The sequence below is a fragment of the Trachypithecus francoisi genome, unplaced genomic scaffold (assembly GCF_009764315.1).
Source record: "Trachypithecus francoisi isolate TF-2019V2 unplaced genomic scaffold, Tfra_2.0 Lachesis_group7, whole genome shotgun sequence".
In the NCBI taxonomy this organism is placed as follows: Eukaryota; Metazoa; Chordata; class Mammalia; order Primates; family Cercopithecidae; genus Trachypithecus; species Trachypithecus francoisi.
The window spans coordinates 35,619,786-35,647,460 of record NW_022681472.1 but is presented as its reverse complement, the minus strand read 5'-3'; the positions used below and the strand labels follow the sequence as shown (position 1 = coordinate 35,647,460).

Genomic DNA, 27,675 nt, shown 5'->3' with positions numbered 1-27,675 from the left:
TTTCAAAATAGTTCGGTTCTCCACTGCTGTCTGAAGTACAAGGGGATTTTTCTCCTGTATTCACTGTGAGAACCAGGTTGAGCTCCTGCAGATAAAACTCACAAAAGTGTGGGAGGCCCCAGTAACTGGGTCTCTCTGGAGTTTTTAACTTTCAGACTTTTCCACACTGAGCCTCCACCAATTCACCAGTTACAACTCGGGTTTCCCTACCTTGGCACTGGTTCCCACAGAGGTTTGTTCTTGGAGGCTTCTTCTTTTCAGTAGTTCTCTGCATTCACTTGTCTCTCCATGTTTGGGAATAGCAGCTTTCCCTGTGACCCCCACCTCTCCGATGGATCTAAGAAGAGCTGTTGATATTTCAGTCATGACAATCAAACACATCTCCAGACATTGCCAAATATCTCCTGGGGTGGGGATGCGGGGGGCAAAATCATCCTGGTTGAGAAATACTAGATTAGTCAATAAAACTTGATGGTGGTGACTGAGTCTATAAGAAATTAATTTTAAAAAAAGCTAAAGTTTTCGACAGGGGGCTGTTTACCTTCAGGCAGTGTTTGAGTGCTTTACATATGGCTACATATTTATTCCTTACAACAATCTTGTAAAATAGATATAATTACAAACCCCATTTTATAAGATGAGTAAACAGCAGCACAGAGATTCTGAATGCATAGGCCTTTCCCCAGAGCTGATAAGTGGTAGAGCCAAGGCTCGAGCCATGTGGCCAGACTTCACAGACTTCCTTTGGGAGCCCTCGTATTTCAGTCATCACAAATTATTCATATGCTTGCTGCACAGCTGTCATTTGGATTCTTTTCTTTGCTACTTCTATAGGTTATAGAAACAGTGTAAGTTACTGCTGCATAACAAACCATCCCAAACTTGGCTCTCCTCTATAGAATTTATTTGATTTTTTAATTATTTATTTGATTTATTTTATTATTGCCAGGATAATACATACCTATTACCAGATATTATGCACTTGAGGAATTTTGTGCTTGACAGAAGATTGACTGCCCTGCCTCTGTTGTTTTTAGTTTTTCTTTTTATTTTCAGCTTGTCTTCTCACTGCAGCCTGGCATGACTGAGCTCCATACCTTTATGGAATTCTTCAGGATAGAATAGCTTTTTTTTTTTCACAGCTTCTTCTTGCATTTCACTCTGCTTCATTAATTACCACTCTTCCACATGCTTCCTATCCACTAGAAAGTATGTTTGTATACTTTTGTTCTCCATCTGTTCTCTTCAATATTGAGGGTTTATAATTTTTACAATTTTTAAATTTATTATTTTACCATCATTTAATGGGATTTCAGGAGGGAGAGAGATAAATGTAAGTACCATATCACTTTGAGTCACCAATACATTTATTTCAATAAAATGACTTTGTTGTGAGCATAACATTTATTGGTTAGTGTTAAAGAAACAAAAGTTATCATAGCACAGTTAATAGAAGTGAGTCATTTTTGGAGATGCATGTTGAAATTTTTTTCTTGCTAACCAGTATGAAGTAGTTAAAGTATATATACCATTTCATTACCTTTGTTGTTATTGTTTTTTTTCTTTTTCTTTTTTTTTTTTTTGAGACGGAGTCTTGCTTTTGTTGCCCAGGCTGGAGTGCAATGGCGCAATCTCAGCTCACTGCAACCTCCATCTCCCGGTTTCAAGCGATTCTCCTGCCTTGGCCTCCGAGTAGCTAGGATTATAGGCATAGCGCCACCTTGCCAGGCTAATTTTATATTTTTAGTAGAGATGGGGTTTCCCCGTGTTGGTCAGGCTGGTCTCAAATTCCGGACCTCAGGTGATCCAGCTACCTCAGCCTCCCAAAGTGCTGGGATTACAGGGTGAGCCACTGTGCCCAGCTGTTGTTATTGTTTACATTAAAGGAGGTGACTGGGTAGGATGATGTCTCCCATTTCTAATGTGTGTTACTTTATAAAATATTTTTTATATTTTAGAATATTTAAGAATTTCTACTACTTTATAGAGTTGGAAGAAAGTTTACAGTTATCCAATCCTTTAATTTATAAATGAGAAAACAGATCTAGAGAAGTTAAATGACTTATTCAAGATTTTTTTAGCTGTTTATTGTCTGAGTTGGTCATAGAAGTCAGGTTTCGTAAGTGTTTGTTATTCTTCTATACTGTCTTCTTTTAAGTTTGCTATGATGTTTTTATCTATTTTCGTCTTCACCAGCAAGTTTTATTTAAGAACCACTGTTCAGCATCCCATGTAGCTTTGAATAGCATGTATGGTACTCATGTATAACATGAGGTAGTTGGATTAGTTGATGTCTCATATTTCTTTTAGCACTAGTTTCCCCTGATTCCAAGCTGTATATTAAATGGTCCTCATATGCATGATAGTTATATATATGCTTAATGTATATTAAAAACACAACACGTTTGATGAATAAATGAATGAATGATTGAATAAATGAAAGTGATACTGTTCCATATGTCTGTAATTCCTTTACCTTCCTCCTTTCTACCTTGATGGTCCTGTTCACCTTTCAGGCTTCCAAGGAGAAAATAGTACAGCAGAATAGCAGGAGATCTGATCTCTGTGACCAACTCTTAAAGGAAATAGTCAACTCTAAGTTAGTACCTATGACAGCTCAGTTAGTGGGCTTTATTGTAACATTTTCCAGGGTTAGGCACTGAGCTCCATGATACATATCCAGCGGTGACAGTATGCTTCCAGTCTCTGCAGTCTATGTCAGCATGAGAGGAGCTATCAATGTTAGTTTAGAGACTTTAAAACAAGACTCCCTGTAGTCAACATGGATTGTGGGAGTTGCTACATTTACTGTTTTTAGAAGTCATTTGACAAGTAAATGAGTACATTTTGGTATAAGCCCTAGGATTTAGAGATGGTTCTAGACTATGATTTTTGAAGCAAGGGTTTATCTGATTGTTTGATGTAGCTTCCCAAAATCAATGATGCAATATCAAAAATCAAATGAAATAATAAGCTACAATTTAAAAGCAAATTCAGGTGTTACTCCAGGGTTCTTATGCTTGTGAGTGAAAATTATTTTTCACTCACTGAAAACACACTGACTTCCTTGCAAAATATAATAAAGTAAAGGCAAAAAATAATGGAAGAGAAATGTTCTACTTCCACTTGATTTTAAAGTTACCTTTAAAAAATAGCTAAAGTTTATAATGTAATAAATATTTAACTATAGACTTACTAAAAATCTCAAGAGAATCTTTTTAAACAGTTGAGAGTACTCAATAATTTTCTAAAACCAAGGGGAAAATACTGCTTACTATTATACTAATCTTAGCTCAAACGTCTCTTTACAATTTATAAAGGACATTGTGTTGTTTTAGGAACAGGTCCTAGTGATGGCTGAATTATCTCCAGTAAAAGTTTAACTACTGGATCTACTACTACTGCATCTTCGTGTCATCTAGTTGTTTTTTTTTTTTTTTTTTTTTTTGAGACAGAGTCTCACTCTGTTCCCCAGGCTAGAGTGCAGTGGTGCCATCTTGGCTCATTGCAACCTCCACCTCCTGGGTTCAAGCGATTCTCTTGCCTCAGGTTCCTGAGTAGCTGGGATTACAGGCACATGCTACCATGCCCGACTAATTTTTGTATTTTAGTAGAGATGGGGTTTCACCACATTGGCCATGCTGGTCTTGAACTCCTGACCTCAAGTGATCCACTCACCTTGGCCTCCCATAGTGCTGGGATTACAGGTGTGAGCCACTATGCCAAGCCCCTGTCATCTAGTTTTAATTGAACTATGGCTTCAATTGAGTCAGCCAAAAGGAAAAAAGTACAAGAAGAAGAGAGGAACTCTGGTAGATACCAGCCATAAAAGTGGAGTAATGGGAAAGCAGATCATAGGGAAAGTGGGCAGGACCTGCCCTGGTTACAAGCAGAGACCCCGAAGTTGATAACTGCTCTTCTCTTGAGCACTGCTATTCTCCGCTGCTTTGGTGGCAGCTGCTATGGATGGAATAGTGGCTCCCAGCAAAGAATTATGTAGCTGCTCTTGTCAAGAATGGCTTACTTAGAATTACTCTTTTATGCTACCTCTAAAGGGCAAGTCAGCTGTGTCTGTGTTACCTCTGTAGGATTTGTTTTATCTTTGGCTCTGCAAGAAAGAACTATTTTTTCAAAGTGCTTGTTTAAGGACCTTTAATGTTGTAATTTGTGGATTTATAAAACTAGTGTGATTGCTCATGGCATACATTCCTGGTTACCCTTTCAGCTCTAGTTGGTCTCTAGGCCTATTGACTTGTCTTTAGTTTAGATTGACCCTTTTGTGCTAAGGATTTTTTCCCAGTGTGTTTCAGTTCACCAAACAAATTCATCATCATACCCTCCCTCTAGCACCTAAGGGACTTGGCATAAGCCAAATGTCTTGACTTTCTTTTTCCTGAAGCAGAGATCATAAACTTGTGGGTCGTGGGCCAAATTCAACACCTGGATGTGTTTTGCCAGATTTGTAAAATGGACAACTTTTTCCCCCTGCATATAATATGTATTTAAAAATTGGACAATTTACATTAATATGTGGATTTCTGGCTTTTCTTGGAAAATTAAAACATTAAAAATTAAAACATGGGGACTTGAATTGCAGCTGGAGCTGAGTAGTGTCTGTACCTTTTAAACTTGGGCATATATCCTGATTATCAAGTCCTCACCTGGCCTGGCATTTGAGTTTGTAATCTTTCAAGTAGTACATACATTAAACTTAAGTCACAAATATAGTTGTGTAGCTTTAAAAATATATGCACTTTACTATTGAACTTTTAGTAAGTAGTTCTCCCCTGAATAACAAATGTAAAACTCATTCTAAATACAGCATGTAAGTCGTCAGATCAAATTGTTAATATTCTTCCGTGATTTGCTCTCACAGATAGAAACTTAGCTCTTCCTTTAGTTTGTACCAAATTGCACACACCACTCTATACACAAAAATGTGTAGAAGGCACAAATCTGTGTTCACGGATTTGGAAAAAATTTTTGTAAGAAAAAAAGAATACTCATACCTCAAGTGAATTTCATATGTAAAAAGATTCCTAGAAAGTGAATAGCACAAAACAAGCTATTTTTCTTTTGGAATTTACTTTAGGAAAAAGAAAAGTATTAACAAATTCAAGTTTTTTAAAAAGAATTGTGTATCAGGAAATCATGTTCAGACTGATCATCGTGATGAAAGGCTCTTAATTGTTTTTATTATAATGTATATTTAAATTTGTATTAAAAGAATAGTCAGTTTCACTAAACTTGACTTAGAAGGCATTTTTTTACAGATGGTCAGTGCTAGGAATAAAGCCAGTTGCTTCTTGGATGCCCTCCTCACGTGCTCATACTCTGACCACTAACCACCCCACCTCCCCCATTCTCAGAGACTTGATATACAGACACTCTTCTACTCTCCTTATCCTGCCTGGGCTTTTGAGACCTCACCCTGGACTATCACATCTCTGTCATCCTCTGCCAAGTGTAGATGTCTAATTTCTTTCTTTTTTCTTTCCTTTTTTTTTTTTGAGACAGAGTTTCACTCTTGTTGCCCAGGCTGGAGTGCATTGGTGCAATCCTGGCTCACTGTAACCACTGCCTCCCGGGTTCAAGTGATTCTCCTGCCTCAGCTTCCTGAGTAGCTGGGATTACAGGCATGCACCACAATGCCTGGCTAATTTTGTATTTTTGGTAGAGACAGGGTTTCTCCATGTTGGTCAGGCTGGTCTCGAACTCCAGACCTCAGGTGATCCACCTGCCTCAGCCTCCCAAAGTGCTGGGATAACAGGCATGAGCCACTGCACTCGACCTCGATGCCTACTTTCTTTAGCTCCTCTTCAGGAAAGAAAGGATGGAAGAGGAAGTTGAAGAGTATAACCGGCATTTTAAAGCAAAATTCCACAAACATTTAAAATTATTGCTACAACAATTAACTTTAATAATATTTCTTTAAGACTTTATTATACCTTCATGTTGAGTTATATGTATATAAATATCTCTTTTCATATTTAGGGCTCTCCAAAAAATGTGGAATCCTTCGCATCTATGCTGAGACGTTCTCCTCTTACACAGATGGGACCTGCAAAGGATAAACTGGTCATTGGACGGATCTTTCATATTGTGGAGAATGATCTTTACATAGATTTTGGTGGAAAGTTTCATTGTGTATGTAGAAGACCAGAAGTGGATGGAGAGTAAGTAGAATCATTTCCAAGTACCTTAAGAGTATTCATAAAAGTCAAGACAGCTCAAAAGTATTGTTGAATGAAAGGTAAATTTTGAAAAGACAGAAAACATATTTATTTGTCTTGATAATGTGGAAGAAAAGTCTGAAGTGCTTTAAAAATACTTGTTGATCGTGGTAGGCCAGACTCATGTCTTCTCAAAGCAGTGAAAGCAGTTGCTGGGAAGACTTGAATGTTCATCCTGATAATAAGCCATTCCACACCATAAACTTAAAACCAACTTTGTAATAATGCATGTTGCTTAGGTCATTTTGCCTGGAACCCTTTTTTTGTCCCTTCTCTGTTCCATGGTCTCTTTCCACTTCTCCTTTCTTTTTTTTCTTTCTTTTCTTATTATTTTGCATCTATTTTTAGGATTATTTTTCCTAATAAATAGAGTTCATTCTGTTGTAGTTTATGTAGGTAAAGATATTTATAAATAAAAATAGGCACTGGAGAAGGCACTAAGGTGGGAGATCTAGGAGTGGAATATCGAGAGTCAAGGAGAGGTTGAACTAAGATTCTGAGATGGGAAACCAATAGTAAACAAGATAGAAGTGATTTTTTTCTGCATCAATTTCTGATGTGCATTTTTTAGTTTTCACTATTTTTGATATCAGGATGCATATTATGGTTGACAGTATATTAAATTAACTGGCAGTGTTTTATTTTTCTTAATCATATATAAAACAATAGTGAATCTAGTAATCAATGGTATTTTAGATAGGATGAATTACAGTGTTTAAGAAGTTTTTGGCATATAAAAATTGGTCATATTGTGGAAATGAAAGGCGAAGAGTCTACTCTAGACCTAGGAGAGCAATTATGAGAATTATTTGCCTTTCTCCTGAGAGCTGGCTATCTAAAGATGGCGTTGATAATTGGTCTTACCCAATTTAGAGACATAAGCTTGTTCTACCTGAATCTGAATAGGGCCTGACAAACTTAACAGAATACACATTTCCTCAGATTAGTGATATATGAGTAAATATTTAACAACTAGCTGATTTTAAAAAAAGCCCCAGTTTCTATAATGTAAAATACTCCCAACATGGCCAATGTCAAGTCACCAACATGATGTCAGTGAATGCAGAGTTGGGAAGATGTGTGCACAGGGCTTCTCACAAACTGATATTAGCTGGCTGCAGCACACCTCTAGCTTAGATAACCAGAGGCTGAACAGTGTTTTAACAAGATGAGTGGTATAAACCAGGTGTCAGCTGAAAGACTGTGCTCCCTGGCATGAGAGGAATGGCTCAAGCATGACTTGAATTGGTATATCAAATATCATACAAGCTTAGTTCAAAAGTAGGGAGACCCAAAGAAATTTCTAAGTAGGGTGTGTCTGTCAATCCAGATTTTAATACTGTAATCAGTATCTGTTATGTAAACGGCTACAGAAGGAATTCAATTATTGTGTCTAAAAATTTAGAAGAGTGATTGCCATATGGTAAACAAATGCTACTGTTGTTATTGTTATTTTCATTGCATTGTTATTACTAAAATCTTGGTGACCTAATGATGACATCCCTCAAGAATTCCTTTTGAGGAGGGTTTATGAAGGAGGCACATAAGAAGGTATGTGATAAAGAGTTACCCTTTAAGAGAGGTATCCTCAGCTCTTAGGTACTATCAGCAGAAGCTGTAGCAGATCATTTTTTCATTAGTAGAAAATATATAGTAATTATAAAATAAAGTGCTGTTTTATTTTGCACAAAGAAATCCTTAGTCCCCTCCTTACAATTGATCAGCTACCATGGATGCTGTCCAGTTGCAGTGCCTGTCTTATTCTTATAAGCTGACCTAATTTGCAACCAGAGAATCAGGTATTTCTTGACTTTCTAAAAAGATCCATTTTATGACAACTCTGCTAAACTGTTTCTCAGCAGATATTCAACTGCTTAGTCAAGTTTATTATAAATTACAAATACCAGTCATATACTTTTTTTACATGTGAGGATGGAATTCTGTTAATCATATGTCTTTCATGGATATTTATTTCTTTGTGGATATTCTTTTGTCTGCACTGTTCTTTTTTCTCATTGAATTAAAAATTTAAAACATCACTTTTGTGATTATGTCATATTCTTGAACATAATATATTCAGAATGCTGTAGAGATTTAGAATTAAGTTGCCCAAGCTGGACTTGAACTCCTGGGCTCAAGCAATCCTCCCACCTCAGCCTCCTGAGTAGCAGGGACTTACAGGCATGTACTACCATGCTTGGCTTTTAAGTCACAGATTTTTAAGTATCAGATTTGCTATTAGTTTTCTAATGAGTAGTATAGTCTGATTTGAATTTGTTTTATGTGTAGTATAGCTTTAAATGGTTAAATACTAGCATCTATTACAACATTTATTAAATCTTAATTTTTAATTTAAAACTAAGTATATACCACATATGTACACATTCTATTATATAAATTATTTTCTTGAAACCTCCATCTCTGTTCTCCCCCCAATGAAGCAGTCATAAAAACTTTTTGAGGGGAGGGGAGTGGCTCAGTAATTTTGCAAGTAAATTCTCTAATCTTTGGAGCAGTGAGTATATTAGAATCTTTTTTAATGTATTTAGGAGAGTTATATGCCTACATCTCTTTGTTCTGTAGTTATCTGTAGTAATTTCTCTATTCTTGCTTCCATGAAACCATCTGCTTAGTATCCAGTTACTCTTACCAGAAGTACCCATTTAAACTTCAAAGGAGTCACAAAATAAATACATTCATGAATGAGGATCACCAAGAGGGAAGAGCCAAAGTGCTACGGGAGTTGATTTGTTCATTCATTCATCCATTCACTCATTCATTCAACAAATACTTACTAGACCTCTTCAATTTGCCAGGTACTGTTGTAAAGACTGGTAAACCAGACAGACTAGTTCTCTGCTCTCTTGAAGTGCATATGCAAATGGAGGAAGGAGGCATAGATAGTAAACAAGTACGTGAATGAATTTAAAATATTGGTAATTACATAAGTAAAAATGGATAATACGGTGACAGAGTGCCTGGTGAGTGGAAGATAACAGTAGTCGAAAAAGGCCTTCTAGTTCTAGTGCTTGACTTCTAGTTCTAGTGCTGTAAGTCTGAAATGCTACCAAAGTGTCTTTAAAAAAAAAGATAAGAGTCAAGTCTTCAGCTGTCTCTGAAGCTCTCTTCAGCTTCCTCTTTGGTCCTACAGACTGGTAATGTTATTTCTAACTGTGCCCAATCTTCAGCCAAGGTTTAACATCAATAGTTTGATTACTTATTTTCTCTACCTACATATCCTATGTACATACCTTTATGGCTATGTAGATCACAACTCCAGCTCTTTATCTACATACATTGTTTTTTAAGAGAAACTTTTTAACGTATCAAATTTCATGTTCTCCATTTTTTAATCTGTCATGAAATGAAGGTTTATACTCTTCACAGAATATTTATTAGATCTTCATTTGAAGATCTAATAAATAGATCTTCATTTGAAGATCTAATAGGTAGATCTTCATTTGAAGATCTAATAGGTAGATCTTCATTTGAAGATCTAATAGGTAGATCTTCATTTGAAGATCTAATAGGTAGATCTTCATGTAGAAATGCCTAGGTTCTTTCTAAAACCCTTCTCTAGGTTTCTTATAGGGATCTGTCACTTATGCTTTGAAAATATTGTTGAGAATTGTCAGGTCAGCATAATTACTGTTTTGGTTACTTATTACTCCTACTTATATCTAAAACAAAATTTGTGGGTAGGAACCTACTTTATTCAAATGTTTGCCTGTTGTCTTTATCACTGAACAAGGAAGTAAGGAGATCCAACTCAGTTGTTTCTGGTCTTCCCCTTTTTGGACCTGTGTTTAGATATATGACTAGGTAGAACAGCTTATTGGGCTGGACACATGTTCTCTACAGTCATGCTGTCAGGCCTCTGACTGAACAGAGTCTAGGAGGCTGAATCTCCGTAATGATAGAGCTTCCTGCTTTGGTACATTTTAAATCGTTATAAATAAGAGAAATACTTACATAATCTGTTCATCATTCATCGGCCTTCCTTTTTTTTTGAGATGGAGTCTTGCTCTGTCACCAGGCTGGAATGCAGTGGCTCAATCTTGGCTCACTGCAAACTCTGCCTCCTGGGTTCAAGTGATTCTCCCACCTCAGCCTCCTGAGTAGCTGGGACTACAGGCGTGCACCACCATGCCCAGCTAATTTTTGTATTTTTAGTAGAGACGGGGTTTCACCACGTTGGCCAGGATGGTTTCGATCTCTTGACCTTGTGATCCACCTGCCTCGGCCTCCCAAAGTTCTGGGATTACAGGTGTGAGCCAGTGCACCCAGCCCAGCCTTCCTTTTTTTTGATCCTTTTAGAGAACTATTTTCTTCATTCAGACTTTTGTGTAGTTGAGTAATGCTACTTTAGGACAGTTTAAAGATTACTTAAATACAGTGAAAAATAACTAATTGAAATATCCAGTGTAGCCAAATGTTTTAATTTTTTATTGTTTCTTTTAATAAGTAAGTTTGGCATTTCAGACTTATAACAACTAATAGGGATCAGAAAATATTTTGATTAATGAATATTCTAATTAGCTAAATAATAGCCTCTTAAGTTCTATAACTTTTGCTTTAATGTTCATTTTTGATTATAGTTTAAAGGAACAGTTTTTAGTCTTTGTACCAAAAAGCCCTAGAGTTTTGCAGAAAAGCTTAATATTGCTTATTGGGGATAAAGGGGCAGTTGGGTCCTACTTTCAGAGTGGCCCTACATTTATCTGTTTTATGTATTACAGCTCTGGGACAATTTTGTTTAATGTGTGTGGTGAGTATTTCTACTGTAAATAAGAAAAGTTTGAAAAACACTTGGAAAGGAAGAAACTAATTTTAGAAAGACATGACCTAAATAGTAACATTCAGAATCTAAGCTATAGTACTTAAGCATGAACAATAGTAATTTAATCTACTTAGAGTAAGTTGCAGAATAGACATAAGTATATTTAAAGATTGGCCGGGCGCGGTGGCTCAAGCCTGTAATCCCAGCACTTTGGGAGGCCGAGACGGGCGGATCACGAGGTCAGGAGATCGAGACCATCCTGGCTAACACGGTGAAACCCCGTCTCTACTAAAAACTACAAAAAAAAACTAGCCGGGCGAGGTGGCGGCGCCTGTAGTCCCAGCTACCCGGGAGGCTGAGGCAGGAGAATGGCGTGAACCCGGGAGGCGGAGCTTGCAGTGAGCTGAGATCCGGCCACTGCACTCCAGCCCGGGCGACAGAGCGAGACTCCGTCTCAAAAAAAAAAAAAAAAAAAAAAAACCTCAAAAGTTATTATATTTTTCTTTTAAATCAGAAGTCAGAAATCACAGATGATAAATCAGAATGACTCAGAATGGCATTAACTTCTTTGGAAGTTATCATTTAATTAACTGATTTGTCAAATCAATTGACGTCATCGTTTTCTTTTGTAAAGCCCACTGACAGATACCAACACCACATGGAACATTAGAAATTAGTAGTCCTGTACTATACCTAGGCACTTTTGTTTCTTCCAGTTGAGGTACATGTTTAGCAAAAGCTTAGTTGTGCTTCTTTTCTTTTCTTTTTTTTTTTTGAGACAGAGTCTTGCTCCATCACCCAGCCTGGAGTGCAGTGGCATGATCTTGGCTCACTGCAACTTCTGCCTCCCAGGTTCAAGCAATTCTTGTGCCTCAGCCTCCTGAGTAGCTGGAATTACAGGCGTATGCCACCACGCTCGGCTAATTTTTGTATTTTTAGTGGAGACAGGGTTTTGCCGTGTTGGCCAGGCTGGTCTTGAACTCCTGGCCTCAAGTGATCCGCCCGCCTTGGCCTCCCAAAGTGCTGGGATTGCAGGCGTGAGCCACCATGCCCAGCCTAGTTGTACTCAAAACGTGTTTATATTAAGAAATTTAGTTGAATATTGTACAAATTAATAAAATTTTAATACAGAAAGGGTTTTTGGTCTTATGAATGCTAACTTTAATGTTTTAGAAAGACTCCACAAAGGAAAACTTTAGTTTTTTGTTTTTTTTTCCCCTGTCCCTGCTGCTTGAATCAGAAAGGAGTTTTTTGTTTTTAAGAAATTGCTATTGAATTAGATTGTGCAAGAAAACTGTAGATTGAAACAAAAATTATAAAAACGTGAAAGGTATTGCTTTCCAATTGTCTTTCTGTTCTTGTTCTACTTTCACATGACTGGCCCTGTCGGTCACAGACCTTGCCGTGTGGGTATTGTTATGTAAGGAAGAGCAGAGCTTCAGTGAATGGACCCCATACTAAGAGAGAACACCTTGGCCCCATATTAGAATATTTGCATTAATCTGCTTTAAGTTAATATTTTTGCTGTGTACATGTATACTTTTTCTATGAGTCATTAACCTAATTTTCCATGAAACTTTCTATGAGTCAGAGGGCTTGTATGGTGATTTAAAAATACAGAGCACTTTTCCCATCATGGGAATTTGTATACCCTTGTTTTTAGACATTTTTTTCTTCTGTCCTATTCATGCAGCTCACAGTTTCACAGACTTGATTGTTTCCTTTCTATATTCCATCTGATTTCCTTCTGATAATCGTAACAGCTTTTTAAAAACCTACACTGGCATTTTATGTATATTGTCTCATTTCTTCTTCACAACAAACATATAGAAAGTATATATTATCCCCATTTCCCAAATGAAGAAAATGAGTCTCTGAGCATAAATAATGTGCTGCAGTCAAGCAACTAGTAATTAACAAAGCAGGGATTCAAACCTAGGGCTGTGTATATCCAAATTTGCCCTTCACCCTGCTGTGCTGCACTGTAAATCATACAATATATAGTAACTCAAGCATCATAAAGACTTCCTAAAACAGTTTTACATATGAAGCAATTTCATGTCAGGGACCCTGAAGGCAGTGTGGCAGTGAAGCTCTGTGGAGGTCTGTTAAAAAATGATAGGTAGTCTATTATATCTTTGGTTATGGTGTCCGTCGTTGCTATGGTATGAATGTTTGTGTCCCTGCAGAATTCATTTGTTGAAACATAATCACCAGTGTGATGTAGTTAGGAGGCTGGACTATTGGGAGGTACTTAGGTCAGGAGGATTCTGCCCTCATGAATGGGATTAGTAAACTGGCTAGTTAATCTGTGAACCAGGTCCAGGTCTTCATGACACTAAATCTGCTTGTTCCTTGATCCTGGACTTCCAGCCTTTAGAACTGTGAGAAAGAAGTTTCTGCTGTTTATAAGATACCCTCATTTATGATGTTTCGTTATTCAGATTGAACAGACTAAGAAATAGTATGGTGAGTCTGAATACTGTAACCCCCAATAAGCTAATAACTAGCAGGTCTAGGCTTTGTTTTGTGATGGATCTGTATCATAATTATGGTAAGACCTCTAGTCACAGGACCTGATTAATATCAATATGCCTCATGTTATTTGGGAATGATATATTTCAAAAAAGTTTATTGTGTAAATAATAGAAAATTGGCTATTTATACGTAATATACTTAATTTTTAATTGTTTATTGGTTCTTTTAATAAAATGTATTATATACTTTCTTTGAACCTTGTTAGACCTAAAGCAGTTGAGCCTTTTTTTGTTTTTGCTTTTGATGACCCAGGGTCACAATTATAAACATTAATTTTTGTGTTGTATCATAATAAAAATATGCAGAATTATGCTCCATAACCATATAACCCCCCAGATCTGCAGTTTTGTGTTATCTCTCCTTTACTGCTGTTATGCCCTTGTCTGCTTTTTATAGCTTTCTCAGACCTTCTAATTTTCCTCTTCCAGTATGCCTATACTTGGGAGATCAGTCATCAAATTTGTTGTGCTTAAAATAAGAACAACTAGGGTTTGAGTAAGGACCTAGCGGCCTCTTCTGTAAGTAAAGTATGGGTACTTTAGTGTATGGGCTTCAACATGTATTCTGACAGCTCCTAAACTCTTTCTGTATAGGTCTCACTGGGCTGTGTAGCTATTTGATGTCACCAGATAACTAACTTCCTGATAAGTGAAGTGTAACTGGGTTGGAGTTTTGCCTGTGTTCACTGTCTGTTCACTGATGCCCTTGATAAGGATTGTCACATATCAGAACAGTGTTTGTTGAACCAATCAAGGTGCCGAGTGTTTTGGACATGAGCATTTATCATGGTTGAGACTTTAACACCTCTAGTAGGGGCAGTAGCAAAAATAAGGTGAAATTATTCAATCTGAAATCCTGCTTGAGATGGTACCAATTCTTATAGTGAATTTGCAAATAAATGAGTAAATTTCTTAAAACTCCTGTTAAGCCCAAATAATTGCTTTATAGCATTGATTAGTTTGGATGCCTTAGAATGCACTGGTAAAACATTTTATCAGTCTCAAGAAATAAGCTACTTATTTTATACATTTTATTTTTATTTATTTATTTTTATTTTTATTTTTTTTTGAGACGGAGTCTTGCTCTGTCGCCCAGGCTGGAGTGCAGTGGCCGGATCTCAGCTCACTGCAAGCTCCGCCTCCCGGGTTTATGCCATTCTCCTGCCTCAGCCTCCCGAGTAGCTGGGACTACAGGCGCCCGCCACCTCGCCCGGCTAGTTTTTTGTATTTTTAGTAGAGACGGGGTTTCACCATGTTAGCCAGGATGGTCTCGATCTCCTGACCTCGTGATCCGCCCGTCTCGGCCTCCCAAAGTGCTGGGATTACAGGCTTGAGCCACCGCGCCCAGCCTAAATTTTATTTTTAAATGAACTGGACATGGTAAGATTTTTCACTGAGTCACCAAACCTTTAATGAGCATCTATTATGTGCTACCTGTGTATTTAAGGCTAGTGACATACAGACTAATGACAATCCCTGCTTCCAGGGAGTTGATCCGGTCAGGGGGATAGTGAAGTAAACCGATAAATATAATATCATGTAAGTTCTGTTTACTGTCTTCTACAGGAATGGAGAAGGAATCCATGGTTCAATCTGCTTGTGTCAGAGAAGGCTTCCTAGAGGAACTAACAATAGAACTGGGTTGCAAAGGATGGGTAGGAGATACTACGTGCAGAAAATGCGAGTGTTTCTGGGTGAGGGAGCAGCATTTGCCCAAGTTTTAAATGAGAGAGAGCCTGCCTCTTCTGGGAATTCAAGTGGTTTAGTTGGCTTAAGTTTAGGAGGAGTGATGGGAGAGTGGGGAGATGACCAGGAGCCAGATTTTCAAGGAATTTACATATTGTCCTAAAAAATTGGGATTTTATTCTGAAGGTAGCAAAGAATCATTAAAATATTGTAACAAGCAACGTGGGTCAACTTTGTGTTTCAGTGAGATCATTCTGGCAGAGGTGTGGAACAGATTTCGGTAGAAAGATGTGAGAGGGAGGTTAGTAAGGAAGCCGCTGAAAAAAAAGATGAGAATGTGAATTAAATCTTAGGGTGGGGAAAGGAGACACGTTTAGCAATTTAGGAAGTAGAAGAGACAGGTCTTGGTGACTGAATAGTTGTGGTTTGTGTGTGAGAGAGAAAAGTTTTGAATAATGTTTCATTTTGGACATGAATGACTAGGTAGATAGTGAGTTGGGTTGTATTGGGGAGGTGGAGAAGGGGAATGTGTTATATTGATATGATTGCCTGCTTTAAAAACAAAAATTAAAATGCCCAGATTTAGATCAGTTTTATTCTCCTACTTCCGTTCAAGGTCATAATATTTGTGATTAGTGTTAGTCAGGAACATTTCTTTTTTTATAATATAGTATCTTATATATGTATATAAAATCCCTGTGGTTAAACTATGCTGTTGCTTTGGACAAAGAGCCATATTCTCCAGATCTTTTCATTTCATTAAGTTGTATTTTAGTTTTGATTTTTCAAGAGCTGTAAACATGTCCGTAAAATCCTGAAGTCCAGTTTTATAAGTAAAGGTAATTTACTAATGTGTTAATGAGGATTCTGTCTTTTAAAGCATTATCTCTGTGCTGACTCTCGATCATAATACACAAGATTGACAGCTCTGAAAATCGAAGGGTTTCAAAACAAGCATGATTGGCAGCTCTAAGGTAACTAGCACATGCACTGAATATTATTTGTACTTTTTGTTTGACACTAAGGTGGAATAAACAAGCTAATTTCCCCATCTTTGTTTCTATTTCAGGTTGTGTGATATGTAGGGTCAGATAAAGAGTGGATGTTTCAAAAACTAAAGTTTTCAAGGTGTATTGGTGGGGAAAAGAGAAAATAAGAATTTGAATTAAGTGGGTCATTTTATTGCAGACAACATGGAACATATTAAAAATGTATGCATGTTTTTATATAGGTTAGTGGTTTAAAATCATCTAGTTTTTCTTTAACAGATCTTATTTAGCTTTTTAATAGGAAACCTTAAAATATGTTCAAATGTGATCAAATTATAAAATATGATCTTAGAGATGTTCTGAGTTCATGAAACTCATGTAATTCAGACTGAATAGCATTAGAGGGGTTTTTTCTTGTTTGGATACATGCCATAACAAAATTCTTTTGGATTGATTTGTTCTATTGGATTGATTGTTCAATTGAATTCTGTTTTAATTGATGTGCAAAATGGATTTGCTTTATGTAGCGCATTCACATATGTGTAGCTCTGTCATTCCAGAGATTGTCTAAATTTACATCTCTAGGAAGTTTGCCTCATATGCCTTCTCAGGACTGTAAAGGTCAAAAGTGAATCTGGAAACTACTTTGGTGATTGCCTGTTAAGGAATGCAAACAATTAAGTGTTCTCACAAAAGCTTCGAAGGTTATATCTTAATAGGACAGAGAGGAGAAAGAATCAGGTCTGCACTCCTACAGATGGTTCAGGCTGTAGTTGTATTGACCTCCAAGTGGATTTTTTAAGAATTAAAAGCTATTTTAAAAGAAGGTCTGAGTTCTCTTTTTGTTTGTAGAATTTTGTATTAATTTAGGTTGCTACTTGATAACATCTAGAGACTCATAGGGACTTAGAATTTCAGCACATATTTTGTGATTTGTAATTCATTATAAGAACAATAATAGCTAACATTTGTTGAGTACTCTATGCTAGGTACTTTGTTAAGAGGTTTGCATGCATTATTTTTTTAACCTTGTTATTACTCTAAGGTACTGTTAGAATTCTCATTTAAAAACACTGAAGAAACTAAGGTTTATAGAGATATTTTAAATAACTTAGCCAGGGACAGCAGCTAGTAAGTATGCAGATGTGAGGTAAAGTAGCTTCTCTATATTGTTAGTCACTACTTTATGCTACTTACTCAAATTACACTTTCAGAGTATGTGTTTATAAGTGTGTGTGAGATGTGTTAATTTTATCAGCAAATATTTATTGAGTACCTTAATCATAGTGTGCTTAATGCAGGTTTTAAAAACTGTATGACATCTTCATCTTTAAGAGGAAAGATATGTACATATAGCACAGTAACACAGAGGAATGTATGAATAAATGACTAAATGAACGATGTGGTCAATCATCTGGCTTCTTCAAAGGAGAAGCCAGAGAAGTGAAAGTTGAGATGGTTTCATAGACAAAAAAGTGCCTCCCAAAGAGATGAAACTTTAGTTAGAATACTGAAGGATAGAGGGGGAGTGTTGGGATGGATAATGAAAGGACACCTCTGGGGAAAATGGCATGAGGAGTGGCACAGAATTGAGAATAAGCTTTGTGTGAATGTTATCTATGTCTGTGTAACAAATTACTTCAGAACTTAGTGGCTTAAAGCAATAAACATGTATTATCTCACATAATTGATGTGGGGCAGGTATCCAGGAATGCCTTAGCTAGATGATTCTGGCTCAAGGTGTCACATGAAGTTCAGTCAAGATATTGGCCAGGGCTGTAATTATCTGAAGATTTGACTGGGGCTGGAGGATTTGCTTCCAAGGTAGCTCACTCCTGTGTCTGGCAAGTTAGTGCTGGCTATTGGCAGGAGTCCTTGGTTCCTTGGCACGTGAATCTCACCATTGATGGGCTGCATGAGTGCCCTCACAACATAGTAGCTTCCCCCATAGTAAGTGCTCAGAGAGAGAGAGAGCAAGGAGGAAATGGTGATAACTTTTGTGACCTAGTCACACATTATCACTTCTGCCATATTCTGTTGGTTAAAAGTGAGTCACAAAGCCCAGCCTATATTCAAGAGAAAGGGAATTGGGCTTTGCCTTTTAGAGGGAAGTGTACAGAATTTGTGTATGCATTTTATGTATTTTCTGTGTGTGAACAAAGCTTAACTTTTAATACAAAAATGTAACTATAAAAACATAAAATATATGAGCAAGATTTAAGAAAATGGAAACATCTTTCTCTCTTTGCTCTGTTTTCAATGTTAAAAATATTTTCATCACTAATATATTATTAGACACTACTTAAACCTAGATTTTCTGTGTACTTCCAAGGTAACCTTTATTTTTTTCTTTCCTACTGTGATTCTAGGTATCTAAAATTCTTGTCTCCTTACTTATCCATACATTGAGTCAACTGCTAGCGACTTTGAGCTAGTTCAGTAAACATTTATCAAGTGACTACTCTTTGCTAGGCCCAGTGCCAGCTTTGGCTTTAAAAGTCCACACTGCTTCTCTTTGTTTCTATGAATTCAAATCTGGCAAAAGCTCTTTTTTAAGCTGCTGACACTCTGTTTTCTTAGTTATTTCTATCTCATGCAAGAGAGCCTTGCTAATTTCAGACAAATTTCAAATTATTTTTTATTTTGGTTAATTGAATTACAGTCTATCCAGCCACCTAGTCCAAAAAGCTAAGAGTCAGAATAGGCTCATTTCTCTTCATTACAGCCCTCCTCCTGTATCCACTCAGTCACCAGCTTTCCTCTTAATTATTACTGAAATCTGTCCTTTCCTCTGTCTCTACCATTAGGGCTTTTCTCCAGCCATGGATATCTTGTACCTTGTACCTGAATTTGCCACAGTTTCTTTCTTTTCTTTTCTTTTCTTTTTTTTTTTTTTTGAGACGGAGTCTTGCTCTGTTGCCAGGCTGGAGTGCAATGGCATGATCTTGGCTCACTGCAACCTCCGCCTCCCGGCTTCAAGGGATTCTACTGCCTCAGCCTCCCAAGTAGCTGAGACTACAGGCATGTGCCACCATGCCCAGCTAATTTTGTATTTTTTTAAGAAGAGATGGGGTTTCACCATGTTGGCCAGGATGGTCTCAATCTTCTGACCTCGTGATCTGCCTGCCTCAGCCTCCCAGAGTGCTGGGATTACAGGCGTGAGCCACCGCACCCGGCTTACAGTGACTTTCTCCTAATCATTGTCTTTGTTTCCATTCTCTTTCCTCCTCTATTCTATTCTTTTTCTTTTTCTGTGTATGCATTTAAAGTGACCACAATGGTCAAGATTCCATGACATGGAAGTTTTAGGAAGTGGTGAAATATTTGCTTTGCTGGATAGGCTAGGATCCTTATAGATAAGTCTGAATTTCAGGGTGAAAAGTTATGATGGTGGTGTTTGGGGATTGGCATTTGTATCTGCTGACATTAGTAGTGATGTGTGAGATGGAGTGGACGCTACAAGACCAGTTCTGAGACTATTGTAATCCAGGCAGTAGGTGATTAGAGGCTGGACTAGAGTGGAAAGAGATGGGAACAGAAAACTAGAAGAGCCTGTTCAGAGAAAGACTGATAGGACTTGGTAACTCATGCTAAAGGTTTCTAGCCCAGGTGACTAGAAAAATACAGGTCACAGCAGTAGGGAAGTGGGGCAGAGAACTGTTCAAAGGGCAGGAGTTCTGTTTTAGACATGTTGTGGTTATTCTATCTTTATTTATTTATTTTTAAAACAGGGTCTCACTCTGTCACCCAGGCTGGAATGCAGTGGTGCAATCTCAGCTCACTGCAACATCCACCTCTTGGGCTTAAGTGATTCTTGTGCTTCAGCCTCCTGAGTAGCCAGGACTACAGGTGTCTGCCACCATGCCTGGCTAATTTTATTTGTGTGTATTTTTGGTAGAGATGGAGTTTTACCATGTTGCCCAAGCTAGTCTTGAACTCTTGAGCTCAGGTGATCCACCCGCCTCAGCCTCCCAAAGTGCTGGGATTACAGGTGTGAGCCACTGTGCCCCGTCATGTTGTGATTTTTCTGTAGGCATTTAGTGACATGGGATTGGAAATATGAGAAATTAGGCTGTGGAATAACAGTAGGCCTGGAACTATTAATAGCAACTTCATATTAGGCTCTGAGTGCCTTTATCAGCAAAAACAAAACAAAACAAAATATAAAGGCAACAGCATCACTGCGGATTTATGTTTGTACCACACTGAGAGTGCCTGCCTTGAAGAAATGTTGCAGTGTTCATATTCAGGCATCCTATTACAGAAAAAAAGCTAAATTTCTAAAAGTGAAATGCAAATGTAAAAATAACAGGATCCTTTTAGAAAAATATTGTAACTTTGCCAGGTATATTATTCTTATTATTCAACTTCAGGACTCTAAAATTCTTTCATTCATTTCTCGTAGATTTCTTATTACTTTTCTTGCTTCACTCTTAGGCATCTGTTCTTTGCTTCTACGTCCTTAGAAGATAACCTTATCTCCTTTCTTGAAATCAAGTTTGTACCTTAGTTTAAACTATATAAAGTTGCAGTTTTTAACGTCAAAATAATTGAGTGTCTGACATTTCAATTGATTCAAGCTAATACTCCCTGGATTTCCTATTCCTTACCTTAAATTTTTTCTGTATCATGTTTTCTAAATAGTTTGATAAGATTGGAAACATTTTAGCATGTTTCCTCTTAAAGCTATTGTACTTTTCCCATTCCCAAATTACCGTTCATTCATTAGGTCAGCCCACCAGACTGTGCCCTCACCATTATACTTGTTGAAAGCACCCTCTTAAATTCATCAGGGACATCTAGTTGTCTGCCCAATAGCTTTTGCTTAACTGCTTTGTATTATTCAATAATATTGGCTATTCCCTTCTCAGAAATTCTCACATACCTTTATTTTCTTGATTCTCCTTCCACTTCTCTGTTCTTTTTCGATATTCTTCTAGGAAGTGCTTTATACAATTTTAGAGAGTAAAAATGGCAGGAAGAAGATGACAGTAGTTTTTGGCATGTGGAAGAAAGTCAAGTAAGACAAGTAACAGGGAGAACATAGAGTGGAGGACAAGAGGTCTAGGTTCTAACCCTACATCTGTCAGTGTGTACAGTAGAAATTCATTTACCCAGGTGTCTGATGAACAGAATTATTCAAAAAGGCTTATTTTGGAGCTCCCTGTTTTAAAAATCAGAGCATTATAATAATTAAAGAATACTTTATGTGTCTATAAATGACATTTGTGTTTTTTATGTCTCCGTATCCATTTTTCTTTTATTGAATATATTAGGAATTATTTAGGTTCAAAATTGTCCTGTACTTGAAAACATGATGCTTTGTTCTTACCTTGTTTTAATTTTTAATAAAATATTTTTCCATAAATATATTACAGTTAGGTTTCTTTTTTTTTTTTTTTTTTGAGATGGAGTCTCACTCAGTCACCCAGGCTGGAGTGTAGTGGCACGATCTTGACTCACTGCAACCTCTGCCTCCCGGGTTCAAGTGATTCTCCTGCCTCGGCTTCCTGAGTAGCTGGGATTACAGGCATCCGCCACCATGCCCGGCTAATTTTTGTACTTTTAGTAGAGATGGAGTTTCACCATGTTGGCCAGGCTGGTCTTGAATTTCTGACCTCAAGTGATCCACCTGCTTCGGCCTCTCACAGTGCTGGGATTACAGGCATGAGCCACCACGCCCGGCCGGAACCTTAACTTTGGACCTAAAATAGAATACTTTGTGTTCCTTTAGAAAAATGCAAATTAGATATCACATAGGTGTAATTAAATCCTTGATTAGAACTGATTGAGCATATTATAATGTTCATGTGGATTTTATGCTATTGCCTGTCATTTTTTAATTTATTAAGCAAGCCAATCCTTTCTTGATATATTTTCCTTGAAAGCATTTCTTTTATATCTACTTATAAAAATGGTAGTATCAACTCTTTGTTATGCTATACCTCTTTTCAGTGTGGAAGATATGATTTGAAGTTACTTGGCTTCCAAAATATATTGCTGTAAATGTACATATTTTGAGACTCAGCATTTTTGCTAGAGTTAATCTTACCTCAAAACTTCTATTTTACTCCCCATTCTGTTTCAACTTTTATTTTACATTTTTTTATTTACTAGAATGATAATACCTCAAATTAGTTTGAAAGTTAACAGCTGAACACAAACTCTTTAAATTTCAAAATCTATTTGAGAAACTAAATATCTTTCCTAACTGCAATTGCAAATATTTTAGTTTGCCTGTTTCCTGAATGTAATTTATTTAGAAACTTTAATTTTGAATTTAGCTTGTTTTTTATTTATTTATTTATTTATTTTTTATTTTTTTTTTTATTTTTTTTTTGAGACGGAGTCTCGCTCTGTCACCCGGACTGGAGTGCAGTGGCCGGATCTCGGCTCACTGCAAGCTCCGCCTCCCGGGTTTACGCCATTCTCCTGCCTCAGCCTCCCGAGTAGCTGGGACTACAGGCGCCCGCCACCTCGCCCGGCTAGTTTTTGTATTTTTAGTAGAGACTGGGTTTCACTGTGTTAGCCAGGATGGTCTAGATCTCCTGACCTCGTGATCCGCCCGTCTCGGCCTCCCAAAGTGCTGGGATTACAGGCTTGAGCCACCGCGCCTGGCCTTATTTTTTAATTTTTATTTTTTATTATACTTTAAGTTCTAGGGTACATGTGCATAACGTGCAGGTTTGTTACATATGTATACTTATGCCATGTTGGTGTGCTGCACCCATCAACTCGTCAGCACCCATCAATTCATCATTTATATCATGTATACCTCCCCAGTGCAATCCCTCCCTCCTCCCCCCTCCCCATGATAGGCTGCAGTGTGTGATGTTCCCCTTCCCGAGTCCGAGTGATCTCATTGTTCAGTTCCCACCTATGAGTGAGAACATGCGGTGTTTGGTTTTCTCTTCTTGTGATAGTTTGCTAAGAATGATGGTTTCCAGCTGCATCCATGTCCCTACAAAGGACGCAAACTCATCCTTTTTTATGGCTGCATAGTATTCCATGGTGTATATGTGCCACATTTTCTTAATCCAGTCTGTCACAGATGGACATTTGGGTTGATTCCAAGTCTTTGCTATTGTGAATAGTGCTGCAATAAACATACATGTGCATGTGTCTTTGTAGTAGAATAATTTATAATCCTTTGGGTATATACCCAGTAGTGGGGTGGCTGGGTCATATGGTACATCTAGTTCTAGATCTTTGAGGAATTGCCACACTGTTTTCCATAATGGTTGAACTAGTTTACAATCCCACCAACAGTGTAAAAGTGTTCCTATTTCTCCACATCCTCTCCAACACCTGTTGTTTCCTGACTTCTTAATGATTGCCATTCTAACTGGTGTGAGATGGTAGCTCATTGTGGTTTTGATTTGCATTTCTCTGATGGCGAGTGATGATGAGCATTTTTTCATGTGTCTTTTGGCTGTATGAATGTCTTCTTTTGAGAAATGTCTGTTCATATCCTTTCCCCACTTTTCGATGGGGTTGTTTGTTTTTTTCTTGTATATTTGTTTGAGTTCTTTGTAGATTCTGGATATTAGCCCTTTGTCAGATGAGTAGATTGCAAAAATTTTCTCCCATTCTGTAGGTTGCCTGTTCACTCTGATGGTAGTTTCTTTTGCTGTGCAAAAGCTCTTTAGTTTAATTAGATCCCATTTGTCAATTTTGGCTTTTGCTGCCGTTGCTTTTGGTGTTTTAGACATGAAGTCCTTGCCCATGCCTATGTCCTGAATGGTACTACCTAGGTTTTCTTCTAGGGTTTTTATGGTATTAGGTCTAACATTTAAGTCTCTAATCCATCTTGAATTAATCTTTGTATAAGGGGTAAGGAAAGGATCCAGTTTCAGCTTTCTACTTATGGCTAGCCAATTTTCCCAGCACCATTTATTGAATAGGGAATCCTTTCCCCATTTCTTGTTTCTCTCAGGTTTGTCAAAGATCAGATGGCTGTAGATGTGTGGTATTATTTCTGAGGACTCTGTTCTGTTCCATTGGTCTATATCTCTGTTTTGGTACCAGTACCATGTTGTTTTGGTTACTGTAGCCTTGTAGTATAGTTTGAAGTCAGGTAGCGTGATGCCTCCAGCTTTGTCCTTTTGACTTAGGATTGTCTTGGCAATGCGGGCTCTTTTTTGGTTCCGTATGAACTTTAAAGCAGTTTTTTCCAATTCTGTAAAGAAACTCATTGGTAGCTTGATGGGAATGGCACTGAATCTATAAATCACCTTGGGCAGTATGGCCATTTTCACGATATTGATTCTTCCTATCCATGAGCATGGTATGTTCTTCCATTTGTTTGTGTCCTCTTTGATTTCACTGAGCAGTGGTTTGTAGTTCTCCTTGAAGAGGTCCTTTACATCCCTTGTAAGCTGGATTCCTAGGTATTTTATTCTCTTTGAAGCAATTGTGAATGGAAGTTCATTCCTGATTTGGCTCTCTGCTTGTCTGTTACTGGTGTATAAGAATGCTTGTGATTTTTGCACATTAATTTTGTATCCTGAGACTTTGCTGAAGTTGCTTATCAGCTTAAGGAGATTTTGGGCTGAGACGATGGGGTTTTCTAAATATACAATCATGTCATCTGCAAACAGGGACAATTTGACTTCTTCTTTTCCTAACCGGATACCCTTGATTTCTTTCTCTTGCCTGATTGCCCTAGCCAGAACTTCCAACACTATGTTGAATAGAAGTGGTGAGAGAGGGCATCCCTGTCTTGTGCCAGTTTTCAAAGGGAATTTTTCCAGTTTTTGCCATTCAGTATGATATTAGCTGTGGGTTGTCATAAATAGCTCTTATTATTTTGAGGTACGTTCCATCAATACCGAATTTGTTGAGCGTTTTTAGCATGAAGGGCTGTTGAATTTTGTCAAAAGCCTTTTCTGCATCTATTGAGATAATCATGTGGTTCTTGTCTTTGGTTCTGTTTATATGCTGGATTACGTTTATTGATTTGCGAATGTTGAACCAGCCTTGCATCCCAGGGATGAAGCCCACTTGATTATGGTGGATAAGCTTTTTGATGTGCTGCTGAATCCGGTTTGCCAGTATTTTATTGAGAATTTTTGCATCGATGTTCATCAGGGATATTGGTCTAAAATTCTCTTTTTTTGTTGTGTCTCTGCCAGGCTTTGGTATCAGGATGATGTTGGCCTCATAAAATGAGTTAGGGAGGATTCCCTCTTTTTCTATTGATTGGAATAGTTTCAGAAGGACTGGTACCAGCTCCTCCTTGTACCTCTGGTGGAATTCAGCTGTGAATCCATCTGGTCCTGGATTTTTTTTGGTAGGTAGGCTATTAATTGTTGCCTCAATTTCAGAGCCTGCTATTGGTCTATTCAGGGATTCAACTTCTTCCTGGTTTAGTCTTGGGAGAGTGTAAGTGTCCAGGAAATTATCCATTTCTTCTAGATTTTCTAGTTTATTTGCGTAGAGGCGTTTATAGTATTCTCTGATGGTTGTTTGTATTTCTGTGGGGTCAGTGGTGATAACCCCTTTATCATTTTTTATTGCGTCTATTTGATTCCTCTCTCTTTTCTTCTTTATTAGTCTTGCTAGCGGTCTGTCAATTTTGTTGATCTTTTCAAAAAACCAACTCCTGGATTCATTGATTTTTTGGAGGGTTTTTTATGTCTCTATCTCCTTCAGTTCTGCTCTGATCTTAGTTATTTCTTGCCTTCTGCTAGCTTTTGAATGTGTTTGCTCTTGCCTCTCTAGTTCTTTTAATTGTGATGTTAGAGTGTCAATTTTAGATCTCTCCTGCTTTCTCTTGTGGGCATTTAGTGCTATAAATTTCCCTCTACACACTGCTTTAAATGTGTCCCAGAGATTCTGGTATGTTGTATCTTTGTTCTCATTGGTTTCAAAGAACATCTTTATTTCTGCTTTCATTTCGTTATGTACCCAGTAGTCATTCAGGAGCAGGTTGTTCAGTTTCCATGTAGTTGAGCGGTTTGGATTGAGTTTCTTAGTCCTGAGTTCTAGTTTGATTGCACTGTGGTCTGAGAGACAGTTTGTTATAATTTCTGTTCTTTGACATTTGCTGAGGAGTGCTTTACTTCCAATTATGTGGTCAATTTTGGAATAAGTGCGATGTGGTGCTGAGAAGAATGTATATTCTGTTGATTTGGGGTGGAGAGTTCTATAGATGTCTATTAGGTCCGCTTGGTGCAGAGATGAGTTCAATTCCTGGATATCCTTGTTAACTTTCTGTCTTGTTGATCTGTCTAATGTTGACAGTGGAGTGTTGAAGTCTCCCATTATGATTGTATGGGAGTCTAAGTCTCTTTGTAAGTCTCTAAGGACTTGCTTTATGAATCTGGGTGCTCCTGTATTGGGTGCATATATATTTAGGAGAGTTAGCTCTTCCTGTTGAATTGATCCCTTTACCATTATGTAATGGCCTTCTTTGTCTCTTTTGATCTTTGATGGTTTAAAGTCTGTTTTATCAGAGACTAGGATTGCAACCCCTGCTTTTTTTTGTTCTCCATTTGCTTGGTAGATCTTCCTCCATCCCTTTATTTTGAGCCTATGTATGTCTCTGCATGTGAGATGGGTCTCCTGAATACAGCAGACTGATGGGTCTTGACTCTTGATCCAGTTTGCCAGTCTGTGTCTTTTAATTGGAGCATTTAGTCCATTGACATTTAAGGTTAATATTGTTATGTGTGATCTTGATCCTGTCATTATGATATTAACTGGTTATTTTGCTCGTTAGTTGATGCAGTTTCTTCCTAGCCTCGATGGTCTTTACATTTTGGCATGTTTTTGCAATGGCTGGTACCGCTTGTTCCTTTCCATGTTGAGGGCTTCCTTCAGGGTCTCTTGTAAGGCAGGCCTGGTGGTGCCAAAATCTCTAAGCATTTGCTTATCTGTAAAGGATTTTATTTCTCCTTCACTGATGAAACTTAGTTTGGCTGGATATGAAATTCTGGGTTGAAAATTCTTTTCTTTAAGAACGTTGAATATTGGCCCCCACTCTCTTCTGGCTTGTAGAGTTTCTGCCAAGAGATCTGCTGTTAGTCTGATGGGCTTCCCTTTGTGGGTAACCTGACCTTTCTCTCTGGCTGCCCTTAAGATTTTTTCCTTCATGTCAACTTTGGTGAATCTGGCAATTATGTGTCTTGGAGTTGCTCTTCTGGAGGAGTATCTTTGTGGCGTTCTCTGTATTTCCTGAATTTGAATGTTGGCCTGCCCTACTAGGTTGGGGAAGTTCTCCTGGATGATATCCTGAAGAGTGTTTTCCAACTTGGTTCCATTTTCCCCCTCACTTTCAGGCACCCCAATCAGACGTAGATTTGGTCTTTTTACATAATCCCATACTTCTTGCAGGCTTTGTTCATTTCTTTTTCTTCTTTTTTCTTTTGGTTTCTCTTCTCACTTCATTTCATTCATTTGATCTTCAATCGCTGATACTCTTTCTTCCAGTTGATCGAGTCGGTTAC

General features: G+C 37.7%; 1 protein-coding gene across 2 annotated transcripts in view; it reads left to right on the top strand.

Moving 5' to 3' along the window:
- MRPS28 (mitochondrial ribosomal protein S28) overlaps window positions 1-27,675 on the top strand; it is a 109,638-nt gene that overhangs the window by 15,992 nt on the left and 65,971 nt on the right. For both annotated transcript variants that reach the window (XM_033203572.1, XM_033203573.1), the window contains exon 2: window positions 5,995-6,176. In XM_033203572.1, the coding sequence (XP_033059463.1) occupies window positions 5,995-6,176 (182 nt within the window). The remainder of the gene's footprint in view (window positions 1-5,994; window positions 6,177-27,675) is intronic.